Genomic DNA, 16,802 nt, shown 5'->3' on the forward strand with positions numbered 1-16,802 from the left:
TGACTTCTTTAACCGTTAAAGCCTTGGTTTCATGCATGTTAACATTAGAAGCCTCCCCCCTAAGTTTGTTTTATTTGCTGCTTTAGCACACTCTGCCAACCAGGATGTCCTAGCTGTGTCTGAATCCTGGTTTAGGAAGGCCACCAAAAACCCTGAAATTTCCATCCCTAACTATAACATTTTTCCGACAAGATTGGGCACAGACCTGGATTGTAAAACAGAACACGGTAGGCTATCTCTGCAGTAGATTACAACTCTGCCCCCTTTGGCAGTTCTAACAATTTGAGCTTCTACTTTTAAAAATCCACCTTTCCAGAAACAAGTCTCTCACCGTTGCCGCTTGCTATAGACCACCTTCTGCCTCCAGCTGTGCCCTGGACACCATATGTGAATTGATTGCCCTCCATCTATCTTCAGAGCTCGTGCTGTTAGGTTACCTAAACTGGGACATGCTTAAAACCTGTTAGGGATAGGGGGCAGTATTTTCACAGCCGGATAAAAAACGTACCCGATTTAATCTAGTTATTACTCCTGCCCAGAAACTAGAATATGCATATAATTAGTAGATTTGGATAGAAAACACCCTAAAGTTTCTAAAACTGTTTGAATGGTGTTTGTGAGTATAACAGAACTCATATGGCAGGCCAAAACTTGAGAAGATTCTATATGGGAAGTGCCCTGTCTGACGATTTCTTGTCCTTCTATAGCCTCTTTATCAAAAATACAGGATCTCTGCTGTAACGTGACATTTTCTAAGGCTTTCATTGGCTCTAGGAAGGCGCCAGAACGTTGAATGATAGCTCTGCAGTCTCTGGGCAAAAAACAGCAGGGGTTTTGGAGAGTAGTCCTTCTGAGAACAATGACACTGGTCCGCTCGTGCATGTGACGACTCCATGTTTTACTTTCAGTGTTTAAACGGATACAATGTCTCCCGGTTGGAATATTATCGCTATTTTACGAGAAAAATTGCATAAAAATGTATTTTAACCTCTCTAGGGTATGTGGGATGAAATCGTCCCACCTAGTCAACAGCCAGTGGAATCGAGTGGCGCGATATTCAAATACCTTAGAAATGCTATTACTTCAATTTCTCAAACATATGACTATTTTACACCATTTTAAAGAAAAGACTCGTTAATCTAACCACATTGTCCGATTTCAAAAAGGCTTTACAATGAAAGCAAAACATTAGATTATGTCAGGAGAGTACCCAGCCAGAAATAATCACACACCAATTTTTCAAGCTAATGTCACAAAAACCAAAACCACAGCTAAATGCAGCACTAACCTTTGATGATCTTCATCAGATGACACTCCTAGGACATTATGTTTTACAATACATGCATGTTTTATTCAATCAAGTTCATATTTATATTAAAAACCAGCTTTTTACATTAGCATGTGACGTTCAGAACTAGCAAACATACTGAAAACTTCCGGTGAATTTACTAAATTACTCACGATAAACGTTCACAAAAAACATAACAATTATTTTAAGAATTATAGATACAGAACTCCTTTATGCAATCGCGGTGTCAGATTTTAAAATAGCTTTACGGCAAAAGCACATTTTGCAATATTCTGAGCAGATAGCTCGCCATCACGGACTAGCTAATTTGACACCCACCAAGTTTGGCGTTCACTAAACTCAGAATTACTATTGGATTACCCTTGCTGTTCTTCATCAGAATGCACTCCCAGGACTTCTACTTCATCCACAAATGTTGTTTTGGTTCAAAATAATCCATAGTTATGTTCAAATATCCTCTGTTTTGTTCTTGCGTTCAAGACACTATCCGAACGGTATATTGTATTTTGAATTTCACGCTCTGCAATTTCACCGGATGTTGTCGTTGTGGAACGCTAGCAGGACACCTAGCCCAAAGAGGTTTTTAAGTATCTCCAATACAAAATTAAATCTAGAATCGGCTTCCTATTTTGCAACAAAGCATCCTTCACTCATGCTGCCAAACATACCCTTGTAAAACTGACTATCCTGCCGATCCTTGACTTTGGCGATGTCATTTACAAAATAGCCTCCAACACTCTACTCAGCAAATTGGATGCAGTCTATCACAGTGCCATCCGTTTTGTCACCAAAGCCCCATATACTACCCACCACTGCGACCTGTATGCTCTCGTTGGCTGGCCCTCGCTTCATATTTGTTGCCAAACCCACTGGCTCCTGGTCATCTATAAGTCTTTGCTAGGTAAAGCCCCGCCTTATCTCAGCTCACTGGTCACCATAGCAGCACCCACCCATAGCACGCGCTCCAGCAGGTATATTTTACTGGTCACCCCCAAAGCCAATTCCTCCTTTGGCCGCCTTTCCTTCCAGTTCTCTGCTGCAAATGACTGGAACGATTTGCAAAAATCACTGGAGACCCATATCTCCCTCACTAACTTTAAGCACCAGCTGTCGGAGCAGCTCACAGATCACTGCACCTGTACATAGCCCATCTGTAAATAGCCCATCCAACTACCTCATCCCATACTGTTATTTATTTTTTTGCTCCTTTGCACCCCAGCATCTCTACTTGCTCATTCATCTTCTGCACATCTATCACTCCAGTGTTTAATTGCTAAATTGTAATTATTTCACCACTATGGCCTATTTATTGCCTTACATTCCTTATCTTACCTCATTTGCACACACTGTATATATACTTTTTTCTCTATTGTGTTATTGACTGTATGTTTGTTTATTCCATGTGTAACTCTGTTTTGTTGTTTGTGTCGCACTGCTTTGCTTTGTCTTGGCCAGGTCGCAGTTGTAAATGAGAACTTGTTCTCAACTAGCCTACCTGGTTAAATAAAGGTGAAAAAATAAATAAAATAAATATAATAAATAAATATATATATATATATATATATATAAATAAAAAAATTCAGGTTATGTACATCTACCTCTGTGCCAAATGTGGTGCTTTTATCATTGAGTCTACTATTGAGTCTAAATTTTTAGCTTAGCTACGTACTAGTATACAACATATTTGTTAATTCCTCCATATTAACACAGGAATCATAGTAAATTGGGTTTTCTTGTCAGTAACTAGTTGCTTGAAAAAGTCCCAAAATTACTGAGGGATAAATAAAGGTAAAAAAATTATTACATTTTTGACCACTTGGGTTCAAAATGTACCCCTGTTGGCGCTTTTAGGGTTAACACTGGTTTTTCAGTGATCTAATGAATACATGTAAATGAATTGCCACAAAACAACAGCCATTGTACATTATGTTGGGTAATTCCCACTTCTGTTTCCCTTCGGTAAACTACAGGATTTTTTTATATTTTTCTTTGCCTCTCAGTTTATTTTCAAAGTGTCAGCTTGCACTCTGTCCACAAGGCTGGTGAAATTGTATCTAATAACAATGTTTTGCAGTTTACTTTAGTCATCGTTCCACATATGGTTCTCCATATTTGTCTTCTGTGGGTGGGCTGGAACTTCCATTATAGCTCAATCAGTGTCTCTTGAAAAGCACGTACATCTGGGTCAGATTTTTACGTGTTGTTTGGTATGACAAGGCAAGACACACAAGGAATGTCTCCTAATACGTCTATATGTATGTGTGCTTGTGTGCACATTTGTTTCCTGAACTATAAAAATGGGGTGGTGTTGCAAAAAACTGCATGTGACCTGAAATGTCTTCTGCGATCATTATAAAAGGAAGCACCTGTGCCTTGGCAATGTTTGCGCTGTGACTTTGACTTTCATCTTGAGCCATCATTTCATGAGAAGCAAGCGGTTTCCCAAGGTAAACTTGTGTCTTGTTGTAAATTTAGGACAAATTCAAGGTTCCCCTCTATCGCTACAAACATAAATTGAGGATTACATCGACCCTATGTGAATTTCCTTCTTTCATGTCAATCAGCCTATACTGTTTAAAGATCAGTGGATAACATCTTGCTATCAATCTTAAACAACAGTTTTCCAGTCATTTATTCTTGAGACTTGCTTACCAAATCATGCCATATTTCCCCATTTTATATTTTCCTGTCACATTTTATGTTTACTTTTTTTGTAATGATAGGAGATTTCGCGATTTACTTTCAGTTATGGAATGCTGTGTTTTGTTATGGTTTTCATAAACTATTGTTGAGACTAATACAGGAAGCATGCCATGAAAATGTATGTACAATGCTGTAAAGGTGTTAAAGACTGCTGTTTCATTTAAAGTGTGACTGGTTTAATAAAATAACTTTCTTAAACAAATACATTCTCGTAAACCTGCCGCTCAAATGAAAGTCCGACATTGAGGCTTTTAAAAAAATGCTTCAAAATATAAAAATGCTACTCTCAATCTATAATGTTATCAGAGGCAGGGTGGTCAGTGCATGTCTCAAGTCAAACAGGCTAGCTTCTGGATCCTCTCACTTGTTCCTGTATTCCAACATGAATAAAGTCAGAGCTTCTGACCACATCATGGGCACTTGGGAAGAGAATGCGTGCTTTCTTCTTACTGTACAAGGCTATAGGGCTGCTACTGTACCTCACAATCATGGTCATAAGCCTGCAGTCAAGAGGGCTTGTAAACAGTATGCACGTTCTCCAATACTACTCCAGGACAGAACAACATGACCATGGAGAATACCTAGAAAGAAAAAGATGGTAAAGGGAAGAAAAGGCTTAATCTGCTATACAGTATATTAACCATCTTCTTCTGAAATGGTTTAAAACGAGGTCAGACATCGCCACCCTGTATCAATCAAACTGATTTATCATCAAGACTCAAAAGCTGAAGTCTGATCTCCTTCCAGAGTCCATCAGAAGACAAACACACCTGGCTTTAGGACCCAAGTGAAATAAAAAAACACTATTGCAATGACGGTAGGCCGTCATTGTAAATAAGAATGTGTTCTTAACTGACTTGCCTAGTTAAATAAAAGTTAAATAAAACAAATGAAAATATTGCCTGTCAGTGGTCATACATCCAGAAGTAACATCCTTGACAACAGAAACCTGATGACCAACAGTATCCCAAAATGATGTGTATTGAAACAGAATTTGTTGTTTCAGTCTTTGGATAAAATAAGAAAATATAATTTCCTTAGTCAATCTTCATCACTGTCGTGGTAGCCAAGACAAATATTTCATCAAAATGTGTCGAGTTGTGTAAGACAGATAGGTGGAGTAAAATGAATTTACCATGCTAGGGGATGCTAGCAGGAGTTCTAGCTTCTGTCTGTTGTTCTAGGCACAAGGAATCATACTGTTGCATTGGATACAAAATACGTTGTGCATTGGGGTCCTCATCAATCAGACCATTTTCTTGTGAAGTTCTGAAGGTCAGTAAAATGCATTAAACTTCACCAGAAGAGATGAGTTATGCTCTCTACTGTCTTTTCATCCTCTCACAACACCCGAGGAAGATATGTTTGCTTTGGAAAAAGAAATTCAAGTCACTTAGAAAGTAAATAGAGATATCAACAGCTGCCATTTAACTCTATTCATTTTTGTTCAGCTTCTTGTCAAGAATGCTATGAAATATAATTTCTTCCATCAAAGAGATGGGACAGTTTGAGAGATCATCATTTATAACCCAAGTGGACCCTCTACTGTACAATTAACCAATCTGCACAATACATCCTAAACTGCATTAAAACATCTGCCCAGTTACATCAATGTCAAACCTGTTGTTACCTACAGTAGTGTTCTATTTAATAGCCAGCCAGCAGTCTTCTCAGGAATCAAATCGACCATGATGTAGAACTCTTACAGCCAATCCATAATGTTTAAGCAAAAAATGCACTTTTCATCGTAATTCTGATTCCAAGCTTTAATGATGCAACGCACGGTAAGCTATTCTGCATGCCCACCTGCTGAACAGTACTTTAACAATCAACATTTTGCTCCTGTGTACATAGAGCTGTCATAGAGGCCATGTCAAGCGGTCGAGGGGCCTCGAAGCCAACTACGGCTTAGCGGAATGAGCATCCAAATCTGTTGAGAAATTACTTTGTAAAGTTGAATGTCCTACGTGACCCTCTTAGCCCTGCACTTGATGGTCATTTGGGGACAGTGGCCCCAATGCACAGGTCAGTGACTTGTAACCAAAAACCAAGGGGTGCTAGACAATGTGACTACTGCAAAGTAATCTTTAACACACATGCTGTCTCTGAGGGAAGCTGTGGAAAGTTGGCCCGGGCCAGTCGACCTTCCTGAAGGAACTGTATAAGGTAACCCGCTGTTTTTATAAAGGCTTTTACGTTTGCAAAAAATAATATTTCCCTGAGGTCATTTTTTTCTCTCTTTTACACACAGTTGAGTTGCGGGGAAGGGTAGAATGTGAAATAGTTAAGAACCATTCTGTTTTTTTAATGCATTCTCAAGTGTTCTGACAAATGTATCACAGATCTATTTATTTTTATCACATTGTATCTATTCAGCATATCTGATGCCGCCTACATACACATCTCAATCCATCCATTCTGACCAGATTTAGCTGACACATACCTTTGCAACCAGATAATCACTGGGAAGCTAATTTAGTGCTAACTTTCCATGGTTGAACAGTACATTTATAAAGCTTTCCTGCTGCCCATAAATAACGGACATTGTTGAAACCTATTCTAGCATTCACAGTTGAAGAATGAACAAGGCTCTTCTGTTGTAACCAGTGCTTTTAAGCAATTCAATCAAATCCAAGGTTTAGAATTGAAGACGGGTGGAGGGATGAAAATTGATTTAATCTGGATCCTGTTTTCTTTCTTCCATTTTGTTTTCAGTATACTGAGAGCTCAAAACCCTTTCATGCCATGTGAAAAACCTGCTCCCTATAAAGTGTGTTTTTCCACATCTGCTTCTATCTGAAGATAAAAAGATACACTCTCAATTTCTCATAAGCAACATTTTCCAGATAAGATGGGAATTTAACAGGATAACTGTTGGCATTTGCCATAGTTTTTATTTTTGATATCTAAATTTGTTCATCATCTGTTTGTTCTCCAAGAGTTTAATGCTTAAAATATATTGTGCATAAGAGATACACAAAGGAATGCAGATGCATATTTTTCCTGTTAGGATATTGTATTATAGCTGTTAGCCCATGCTGTGCTGAGTGGTTGCATAAGTGTAGGCCTACCACTTGTGAATTAAGAAAAGTCATGTTTTGTGAGATTCGTTCATTTCGTTTTGTTTACACTTCTTGGCAGTAAATTATCTTTATTTTGGCACCCAAGTTGAGAAACATTGATCATTTAAAGCATTTGGAAAAGAGGAGTCCTTTCAGACCATACATATGCATGAATATTCAAGATGTGCATTAGTTGTATCATCAATTACTCTTCAGTGTGTGAGGTGATAAAAATATATGTCATTTAGCCCTAATAGATGAATACTGTGCCTTATGTTTTACGGTAAGAGGTGTATTGGGATTTGTGTATAGGACTTGTATTTAAACTGGAGATTGATCCTCTACACACAAGGGAACCAGTAAAACAGTGCAGAAATGTTTTAACATGCTGCCAATGTGCTTCTGTGCTCTTAACAGACATATCCATTGATTCATTTATATAAATACTTGCAATGAAAGCATTGTTGAAACGTGTAATTAGATTTAGATTTAAATTAACTTCCCAAGAGATCTGAAGAATGTCTCATTTTCCTACTTAACATGAATCAATAAAAGCTATTTAAAAAAAGAAGAAAAAAGCTATCTTAATATCCTTTTGATATGCATCTTGAACATAAAACTTCCTCACTCACCTGCACTGCATTGCTTTCAATAAGCAGGGATTCCCCTAAGGGGCCTTTTCCCCCTTTAAAAGTTACCCTTAGCAGCTGGCATTTGTCAAGATGAGCCTACATTTTTGTTCTTTTAGCTGCATAGCTCTCATGTAAGGGAAACATTAAATGCCCAGTTAGGGACATTGAACTTATGTAGTTTACTCCAGCTGTCAGAGATTCAGCACCAGCCTTTTGAAATTGTACCCTGTAGAGGCAATTCTTATTCATCCAAGCCCCAGATAATAACATTGTACTGTAGAGTAGAATTGAAAACTTGCTTTGGCAATAACACATTGCTGTGGGAATTCTTTACATTTAATGCATTTATCTAAAATGGAGTAGTAATGCAGGTATACATTATAATGATACTGTACCTACATCTACCTTCAAAAGTATTTACACCCCTTAACTTTTTCCACATTTTGTTGTGTTACAAAGTGGGATTAAGCTGGATTTAATTGTATTTTTTTGTCAGCAATCTACACAAAATACTCTCATGTCAAAATGGAAGAATTTGCCAACTTTTTTAATAGAAAATGAAACAATGTATCAGTATCTTGATTAGATAAGTATTCAAATCCCTGAGTCAATACATGTTAGAATCACCTTTGGCAGCGATTACAGCTGTGAGTCTTTCTGGGTAAATCTCTAAGAGCTTTGCACACCTGGATTGTACAATATTTGCCCATTATTATTTTAAAAATCCTTCAAGCTCTGTCATGTTTGTTGTTGATCATTGCAAGACAACCATTTTCAAGTCTTGCCATATATTTCCAAGCTGATTTAAGGCAAAACTGCAGCTAGGTCACTCCGGAACATTCACTGTCATCTTGGTTAGCAACTCCTTGTGTTTAAGGTTATTGTCCTGTTGAAAGGTGAATTTGTCTTCCAGTGTCTGTTGGAAAGCAGACTGAACCAGGTTTTCCTCTAGGATTTTGCCTGTGCTTACAACCTGATCTCAGAGCATTTCGTATTATTCTGTACCTAAATCCTTTATGTTCCATTTAATATGATATGTTCGTTTTGTATTGTATGTATTAATGTGTGGATGTCCATCACCCATTTCGTATGATATGTTACGAATTTGCAAAATGTGCAAATGTTATGAATTTGTGAAATATAAAATATGTTATGAATTTGCAAAATGTATGATATGTTATGAATTCTAGCTAGGTGGCCAACGTTAGCTAGCTGCCTAAAATTAGCTAGATTAGTGGTTAGGGTTAAGGTTAGGGTTATGTTTAGGGTTAGGGTTAGGGTTAGGGGAAGGCTTAAGGTTAGGGGAAGGGTTAGCTAACATGCTATGTAGTAAGTACTTGAAAAGTTGCTAATTAGTTAAAGTTGGCCGTGATGAGATTCAAACTCACAACCTTTGGGTTGCTAGACATTTGCATTATACGCCCACCCATCGACACAGACCAACAACCCTATTTTCATTTTTGCCTTAACTAATCATCTGTCTTATCTAACCATACCAAACATTTTTATTCTATTTAACTAGGCAAGTGAGTTAAGAACAAATTCTTATTTTCAATGACGGCCTAGGAACAGTGGGTTAACTGCCTTGTTCAGGGGCAGAATGACAGATTTGTACCTTGTCAGCTCTGGGATTCAATCTTGCAACCTTTCAGTTACTAGTCCAACGCTCTAACCACTAGGCTACGCTGCCACCCCAACATAACATATCATAATAATTTCTGTGTCCCGGATTTATATTTAAGTCTCGTCTATGAGACCAGGCTGGTGCTTAGCTCTATTCCGCTTCTTTTTATCCACAAAAACTCCCTAGTCCTTGCCAATCACAAGCATACCCATGACATGATGCAGCCACCACCATTCTTGAAAATATGAAGAGTGTACTCAGTGATGTGTTGTATTGGATTTGCCCCAAACGTAATGCTTTGTATTCAAGACAAAAAGTTAATTTCTTTGCAACGCTATTTGTAGTATTACTGCAGTGCCTTATTGCACACAGGGTGCATGTTTTGGTCTAATTTATTCTGTACATGCCTCCTTCTTTTCACTCTATCATTTATGTTAGTATTGTGGAGTAACTACAATGTTGTTGATCTGTCTTCAGTTATTTCCTATCAGAGCCATTAAACTCTGTAACTGATAGGAAAACCTCCCTGGTCTTTGTGGTTGAATATGTGTTTGAAATTCACTGCTCGACATAGAGGCCTTACAGATAATTGTAAGTCTGGGGTACAGAGATGGGGTAGTTATTCAGAAATCATGTTAAACACTATTATTGCACACAAGTTTAGCACATTTTTACTCTTGAACTTATTTAGGCTTGCCATAACAAAATGATTGAATACTTATTGACTCAAGACATTTCGGCTTTTCACGTTTAATTAATTTCTTTACATTTCTAAAAACATAATTCCACTTTGACATTATGGGGTATTGTGTGTAGATCAGTGATGCAAAATCTCAATTAAAAACATTTTAAAATTCAAGCTGTAACACAACAAAATGTGGAATGTGTCCTCATTCTTGCCGCAGAAACTCCACAGAATAGTAAACCTACAGCCAAACTGTTTTTATTGAGTTGACTAAAATGACAATAGCAATCTTTCAATTTAATTTCAACTCTTACTTCCTATTTAAGTGATTTATGCACCTATCATGGAAACCATCTGCAAACATGGCAGGGTTGGCATTCCCTTCTGAAACCTTTTCCTATTTTCAGTGGCCTGGAAGAAGGTTGTGAGGGCGGGATTCTAAATTATCTGCCATGAGGGAGTTTTCAAATTTAGGGAGGTGACAAGTGATGGACATAAACCTGGGAGCCCAGTGACACAAAGAGACCTGGAGACCTTTCATGGGACGGTCATACAAGTTCCCTCTCTCCCCCTGAGTGGGGGGTAGGGGTCTCTCATCGCAGGGCAGCTTATTGTGGTGAAAGGGTTCAGTTCTAGGACTTCATTAAGCCTCTCTATTGTTAACATCTGGGTGAGGAAGAATGGGTCTTTCTCTGGTAAATTGTGCCCCGGCTTTACAAGGGGATTTTATTACGCTACGACGTTGACATTGGCAGCTACTGGCACGCCTGGCAATGGAAAACCTTCAGCTGTTTCAGTCACAGGAGATCAATCAAAGCAGCCTGTTTCCCTGAAGCTTTAGATTTCATCCTGAAACGGGGAAGTGAGGGACCTAGAATAAGCAGTGTGTGACTGTTCTTATTCTAAAGTCCAGAGACTCTGCAAGCAAGTACTTCCCCCTTTGAGCGCTTTCTGACTGCTCAGCTCACACAGTCGGTTGTAACACTGTCAGACTAGTCCAGACAAAACACTTGCTCACACTTCAGTCCCCAGTGAACTACCTAGCCACTGACCCTCCCATCCCATCCATGTGCCACTCTGTCTCACCCCCTCTTTTAATATCTCTCCCTCTCTCTCGCTGACTCTTTCTCTCTACTCTCGCTCCTCTCTCTCAGTCTCCATCCATTCCCTGCTAGGGATGCGGCTGCCATAGCAACTGCTGAGTCACTCCCGGCTCTCTGCTCTCAGCTGCCGTCCTCTAATGTGATTGCTTTAGTGAGGGTGGCACCCAGGCCTTCAGTCATCCACCCTGTCTGCATGCGTGAGCATATTGATCAGAGTACTCCAACACGTATATTTGTTGCAGTCGATTCAGTTGAACGTAAAGATCCATCACTGCAGGTGTCGGAGCCAGATGACCCTGGGGGAGCTCTACAGGCCGAACGAGAGCCTTTCAGATGGGCAACTTTCCCACCACGGTGAAGCACTGCCTGAGCTACGAGGAACTAATCCAGGATTATCCGTGGCTAGCACGCTGGCTGCAGGAAGAGAAGGTGGGGGTCGTTGTCTTGCTTTTGCTGCTCTGCGCACATGACTCACTCATGACATAAAGGGAGGGTGCAGGGCGGGGACATGTGAAAGGACAGAGAGGGGGAATCAGCCAGGGACGTAGAAACAGGCACTATATTAAGTGACATCACACTGTGCAAATGCTCTATTTCGGAATAAATTCCATTGTCGTGATAAGAGCATATAAAATAATTAGTATGCCTATTAAGTAACCAATCTGTTTAGTATTGTACCACTGTTGACTTGAACCCTAAAAGCAGGATCCTGTTTCTCCCGCATTGTCTGAAGTATTTTTATTGTCAAATATAGTGCATCAAGTGCGATCCCTTTTACTTCCGCTTGTCCGCACATCTGTTCCCTCTACCACAGTTAGATGAGTTACTAGTCAGGTATAACATCCCAAACTCTGTAATATTGTTGTTGGTAGACTGGTTTTGTTGTCAACTGTCAAATTGACTAGATACATTTAGATACTCAAAACGGACACACATTTGACTGTTTAAAGAAAACATTTCATGCATTATTAAAGCGCCAGCAGTGACCTGAAGCTCAATTGTTCTGGCATAAGGGCTTAAGGTTGTAACACACATTAGGAGAGAAGAGAAACTGAGTTGAAGGTGCAAATAATCATGTGTTAGTGCTAGAGCCAGAAGAGACAGCCAGAAGAGGACTGGCCGTACCTCGGAGCTTGGTTCCTCTCTATGTTATTTCCTAGCATCCTGCCTTCTAGGTAGTTTTTCCTAGCCACCGTGCTTCTGCATCTGCATTACTTGCTCTTTGGGGTTTAAGGCTACGTATCTGTAAAGCACTTTGTGACAACTGCTGATGTACAAAGGACTTCATCAAATACATTTGATTGATTGATTAGTGTTTGTGACAATAGATAAATTGTAATTGTAATCTAAAATGATGTGTTCAACGTCTAACATTACACTTTATTTTCATTTTTCCGTTTTTAGCGAGCTTTAACACATGAATACCCAGAGTATGTTAAAATTGTTGAAGTCGGACCAAGAGACGGACTTCAAAATGAAAAGGTATATCTTTTAGTCACAGTCACCCATCTGACATACACAGAACCCCCCCACCACCCATGAACACCCAAAAAAGTAATGTTCATTTAGGGGAGACTGGGGTTGGTTGTCTCACCATGGCTGTAACTATTTAAATTGTATTTATTTTTTATTATTCGCTGTTTGAGAGACTGGTGAATGTGCTGCTAAAAAGGCAAATCTGGGAGGCAAATCTAGGGGATGCAGGCGAACATAACGAACAAAACACTGTTTACGATTCCACTCGTTCGCAAAGAGGCAGGCGCAATTAGAACTCAGTCAGGTCAAGAATATAAGAAATCTACCATTTGATCAACACTGGGAGCAATATTTAGTTGACCCTTAATTGATTTTCTTTATTGTGTACTATATATATATACAATTAAAGTCGGAAGTGTACAGACACTTAGGTTGGAGTGATTAAAACTCATTTTTCAACCACTCCACACATTTCTTGTTAACAAACTATAGTTTTGACAAGTCAGTTAGGACATCTACTTTGTGCATGAAACAAGTAATTTTTCCAACAATTGTTTACAGACAGATTATTTCACTTATTATTCACTGTATCACAATTCCAGTGGGTCAGAAGTTTACATACACTAAGTTGACTGTGCCTTTAAACAACTTGGAAAATTCCAGAAAATGATGCCATGGCTTTAGAAGCTTCTGATAGGCTAATTGACATCATTTGAGTCAATTGGAGGTGTATCTGTGGAGGTATTTCAAGGTCTACCTTCAAACTCAGTGACTCTTTGCTTGACATCATGGGACAATCAAAAGAAATCAGCCAAGACCTCAGAAAGAAAACTGTAGACCTCCACAAGCCTGGTTCATCCTTGGGAGCAATTTCCAGACGCTTGAAAGTACCACGTTCATCTCTACAAACAATAGTACGCAAGTATAAACACCCTGGGACCATGTAGCCGTCATACCGCTCAGGAAGGAGATGCGTTCTGTCTCCTAGAGATGAAGGTACTTTGGTGCGAAAAGTGCAAATCAATCCCAGAACAACAGCAAAGGACCTTGTGAAGATGCTGGAGGAAACAGGTACAAAAGTATCTATACCCACAGTAAAATGAGTCCGATATCGACATAACCTGAAAAGCCGCTCAGCAAGGAAGAAGCCACTGCTCCAAACCGCCATAAAAAAGCCAGACTACAGTTTGCATCTGCACATGGGGACAAAGATCGTACTTTTTGTAGAAATGTCTTCTGGTCTGATGAAACAAAAATAGAACTGTTTGGCCATAATGACCATTGTTATGTTTGGAGGAAAAAGGGGGAGGCTTGTAAGCCGAAGAACACCATCCCAACCATGAAGCATGGGGGTGGCAGCATTATGTCGTGGGGGTGCTTTGCTGCAGGAGGGACTGGTGTACTTCACAAAATAGATGGCATCAAGAGGAGGAAAATGATGTGGATTTATTCAAGCAACATCTCAAGACATCAGTCAGGAGGTTAAAGCTTGGTCGCAAATGGGTCTTCCAAATGGACAATGACCCCAAGCATACTTCCAAAGTTGTGGCAAAATGGCTTAAGGACAACAAAGTCAAGGTATTGGAGTGGCCATCACAAAGCTCTGACCTCAATCCTATAAAAAACATTTGGGCAGAACTGAAAAAGTGTGTGCAAGGAAGGAGGCCTACAAATCTGACTCAGTTACACCAGCTCTGTCAGGAGGAATGGGCGAAATTCACTCAAATTATTGAGGGAAGCTTGTGGAAAGCTACCCGTAATGTAAGTTAAAGTTAAACAAGTCAAAGTTAAACAATTTAAAGGCAATGCTACCAAATACTAATTCAGTGTATGTTAACTTCTCACCCACTGGGAATGTGATGAAAGAAATAAAAGCTGAAATAAATCATTCTCTCTACTATTATTCTGACATTTCACATTCTTAAAATAAAGTGGTGATCCTAACTGACCTTAAAACAGGGAATTTTTACTAGGATTAAATGTCAGGAATTGTGAAAAACTGAGTTTAAATGTATTTGGCTAAGGTGTATGTAAACTTCCGACTTCAACTGTATATATATATATATATATATATATATATATATTGTGCACAATAAAGAAATGTACACCATAAAGAAAATCAATTACGAGTCAACATCTAATTATTGCTCCAGCGTTGATCAAAGGGCACATTTCTTATACTCTTGATCTGACTGAGGTCTAATCGTGCCTGCCTCTTTCCAAACGAGTGGAATCATAAACAGTGGTTTGTTCGTTATGTTCGCCTGCGTCCCCGGGATTTGCCTCCCAGATTTGCCTTTTTAGCAGCACATTCACCACTCTCTCAAGTGTCTAACTAAGCCCTCTCGCGGCACAGGTCGAGGCTGACATGAAACAAACTACCCCATCTCTCAGTCAGCTCATTAGACAACTAGTCTAGAGATTCTGCTGACAGTGTGTTTGCTAGATGTCGGACGAAAGGCAAATTTAAAGCCGTCCCGCCACTCCTGACATGTCTACAGACATCCCTACAGACTCTCATAGAATGAGTGCCAACTGGTAAATAGTCAGTTATAGATATGTCAGTCAGGTGACTATCTGCCAGCAGAGACTTCTATTGCAGTAACATTGAAGGGCTCTGGTTAGTATTACTTATCTAGCTAGAAGGATGAAATAAGAAGCTAACGTTAAACGGAGCCTAAAAATACACTACTAAGTTCTAATAATAACATTGCTTTAAAGAGAGTAGGCTCCTGAGACAGTGATGTGACGCTCAGTGGTGAGGCTGAGAGAGTCCCCCCCCCCCCCGTTCTGGACCTCACTAAAACAAAAATCCTAGTTATGGCCCTGTGTCTCAGGGGATGGTTGTCACCTGGAATATGGGGTTGGTTGTCACTATCAACATTACCACTGCCAATATACAATAAATTCTAAGCTTTTTTTGCGCTTGTGCTATAAAGAGCTCCCTTCATTGCCTCTCTTTCAAACACATATTTTTTCTGTTACAAAACCACACACACACACACACACACACACACACACACACACACACACACACACACACACACACACACACACATGCATAAAAGCTGAACATGCATACACAAATATACTCAATGTCATGTTATTCTTAAGGCAAAAATGCTGAATTTTGTTAGGAATATCGTTCAATCAAAGAAAGGATATTTCTAAGACTCGGTTTATTTCTTCATTTCCTGTTGCAAAAGGAATAAACTACTAGCAAACATTGTGACGACCAACTGCATTGTGTGACATCCAACCCCGCATTGGGTCTGCTTGTCAGAAATTGACAGACTGTGTTTGATGGCTAATAACTCCACGTTGGTACAGTGAGGGAAAAAAGTATTTGATCCCCTGCTGATTTTGTACGTTTGCCCACTGACAAAGAAATGATCAGTCTATAATTTTAATGGTAGATTTATTTGAACAGTGAGAGACAGAATAACAACCAAAAAATCCAGAAAAACGCATGTCACAAATGTTATAATTTGATTTGCATTTTAATGAGGGAAATAAGTATTTGACCCCCTCTCAATCAGAAAGATTTCTGGCTCCCAGGTGTCTTTTATTCAGGTAAGGAGCTGAGATTAGGAGGACACTCTTAAAGGGAGTGCTCCTAATCTCAGCTTGTTACCTGTATAAAAGACACCTGTCCACAGAAGCAATCAATCAATCAGATTCCAAACTCTCCACCATGGCCAAGACCAAAGAGCTCTCCAAGGATGTCAGGGACAAGATTGTAGACCTACACAAGGCTGGAATGGGCTACAAGACCATCGACAAGCAGCTTGGTGAGAAGGTGACAACAGTTGGTGCGATTATTCGCAAATGGAAGAAACACAAAAGAACTGTCAATCTCCCCCGGCCTGGGGCTCCATGCAAGATATCACCTCGTGGAGTTGCAATGATCATGAGAACAGTGAGGAATCAGCCCAGAACTACACGGGAGGATCTCGTCAATGATCTCAAGGCAGCTGGGACCATAGTCACCAAGAAAACAATTGGTAACACACTACGCCGTGAAGGACTGAAATCCTGCAGCGCCCGGAAGGTCCCCCTGCTCAAGAAAGCACATATACATGCCCGTCTGAAGTTTGCCAATGAACATCTGAATGATTCAGAGGACAACTGGGTGAAAGTGTTGTGGTCAGATGAGACCAAAATGGAGCTCTTTGGCATCAACTCAACTCGCTGTGTTTGGAGGAGGA

At 39.6% G+C, this 16,802-nt stretch overlaps 1 protein-coding gene across 3 annotated transcripts in view; it reads left to right on the forward strand.

Moving 5' to 3' along the window:
* Positions 1 to 6,092: 6,092 nt before the first annotated feature.
* The window catches only part of LOC115153431 (3-hydroxymethyl-3-methylglutaryl-CoA lyase, cytoplasmic-like), a 32,698-nt gene continuing 21,988 nt past the window's right edge, over positions 6,093 to 16,802 (forward strand). For 2 of the 3 annotated variants that reach the window (XM_029698869.1, XM_029698870.1), the window contains exons 1-3: positions 6,097 to 6,178; positions 11,396 to 11,547; positions 12,523 to 12,600. In XM_029698869.1, coding sequence (XP_029554729.1) covers positions 11,452 to 11,547; positions 12,523 to 12,600 — 174 coding nt within the window. In that variant the 5' untranslated portion in view covers positions 6,097 to 6,178; positions 11,396 to 11,451. Of the gene's footprint in view, positions 6,179 to 11,395; positions 11,548 to 12,522; positions 12,601 to 16,802 lie in introns of all 3 variants that reach the window. The other variant, XM_029698871.1, reaches the window with a different exon arrangement.

The sequence above is a fragment of the Salmo trutta genome, chromosome 18, assembly GCF_901001165.1.
Source record: "Salmo trutta chromosome 18, fSalTru1.1, whole genome shotgun sequence".
Classification (NCBI taxonomy): Eukaryota; Metazoa; Chordata; class Actinopteri; order Salmoniformes; family Salmonidae; genus Salmo; species Salmo trutta.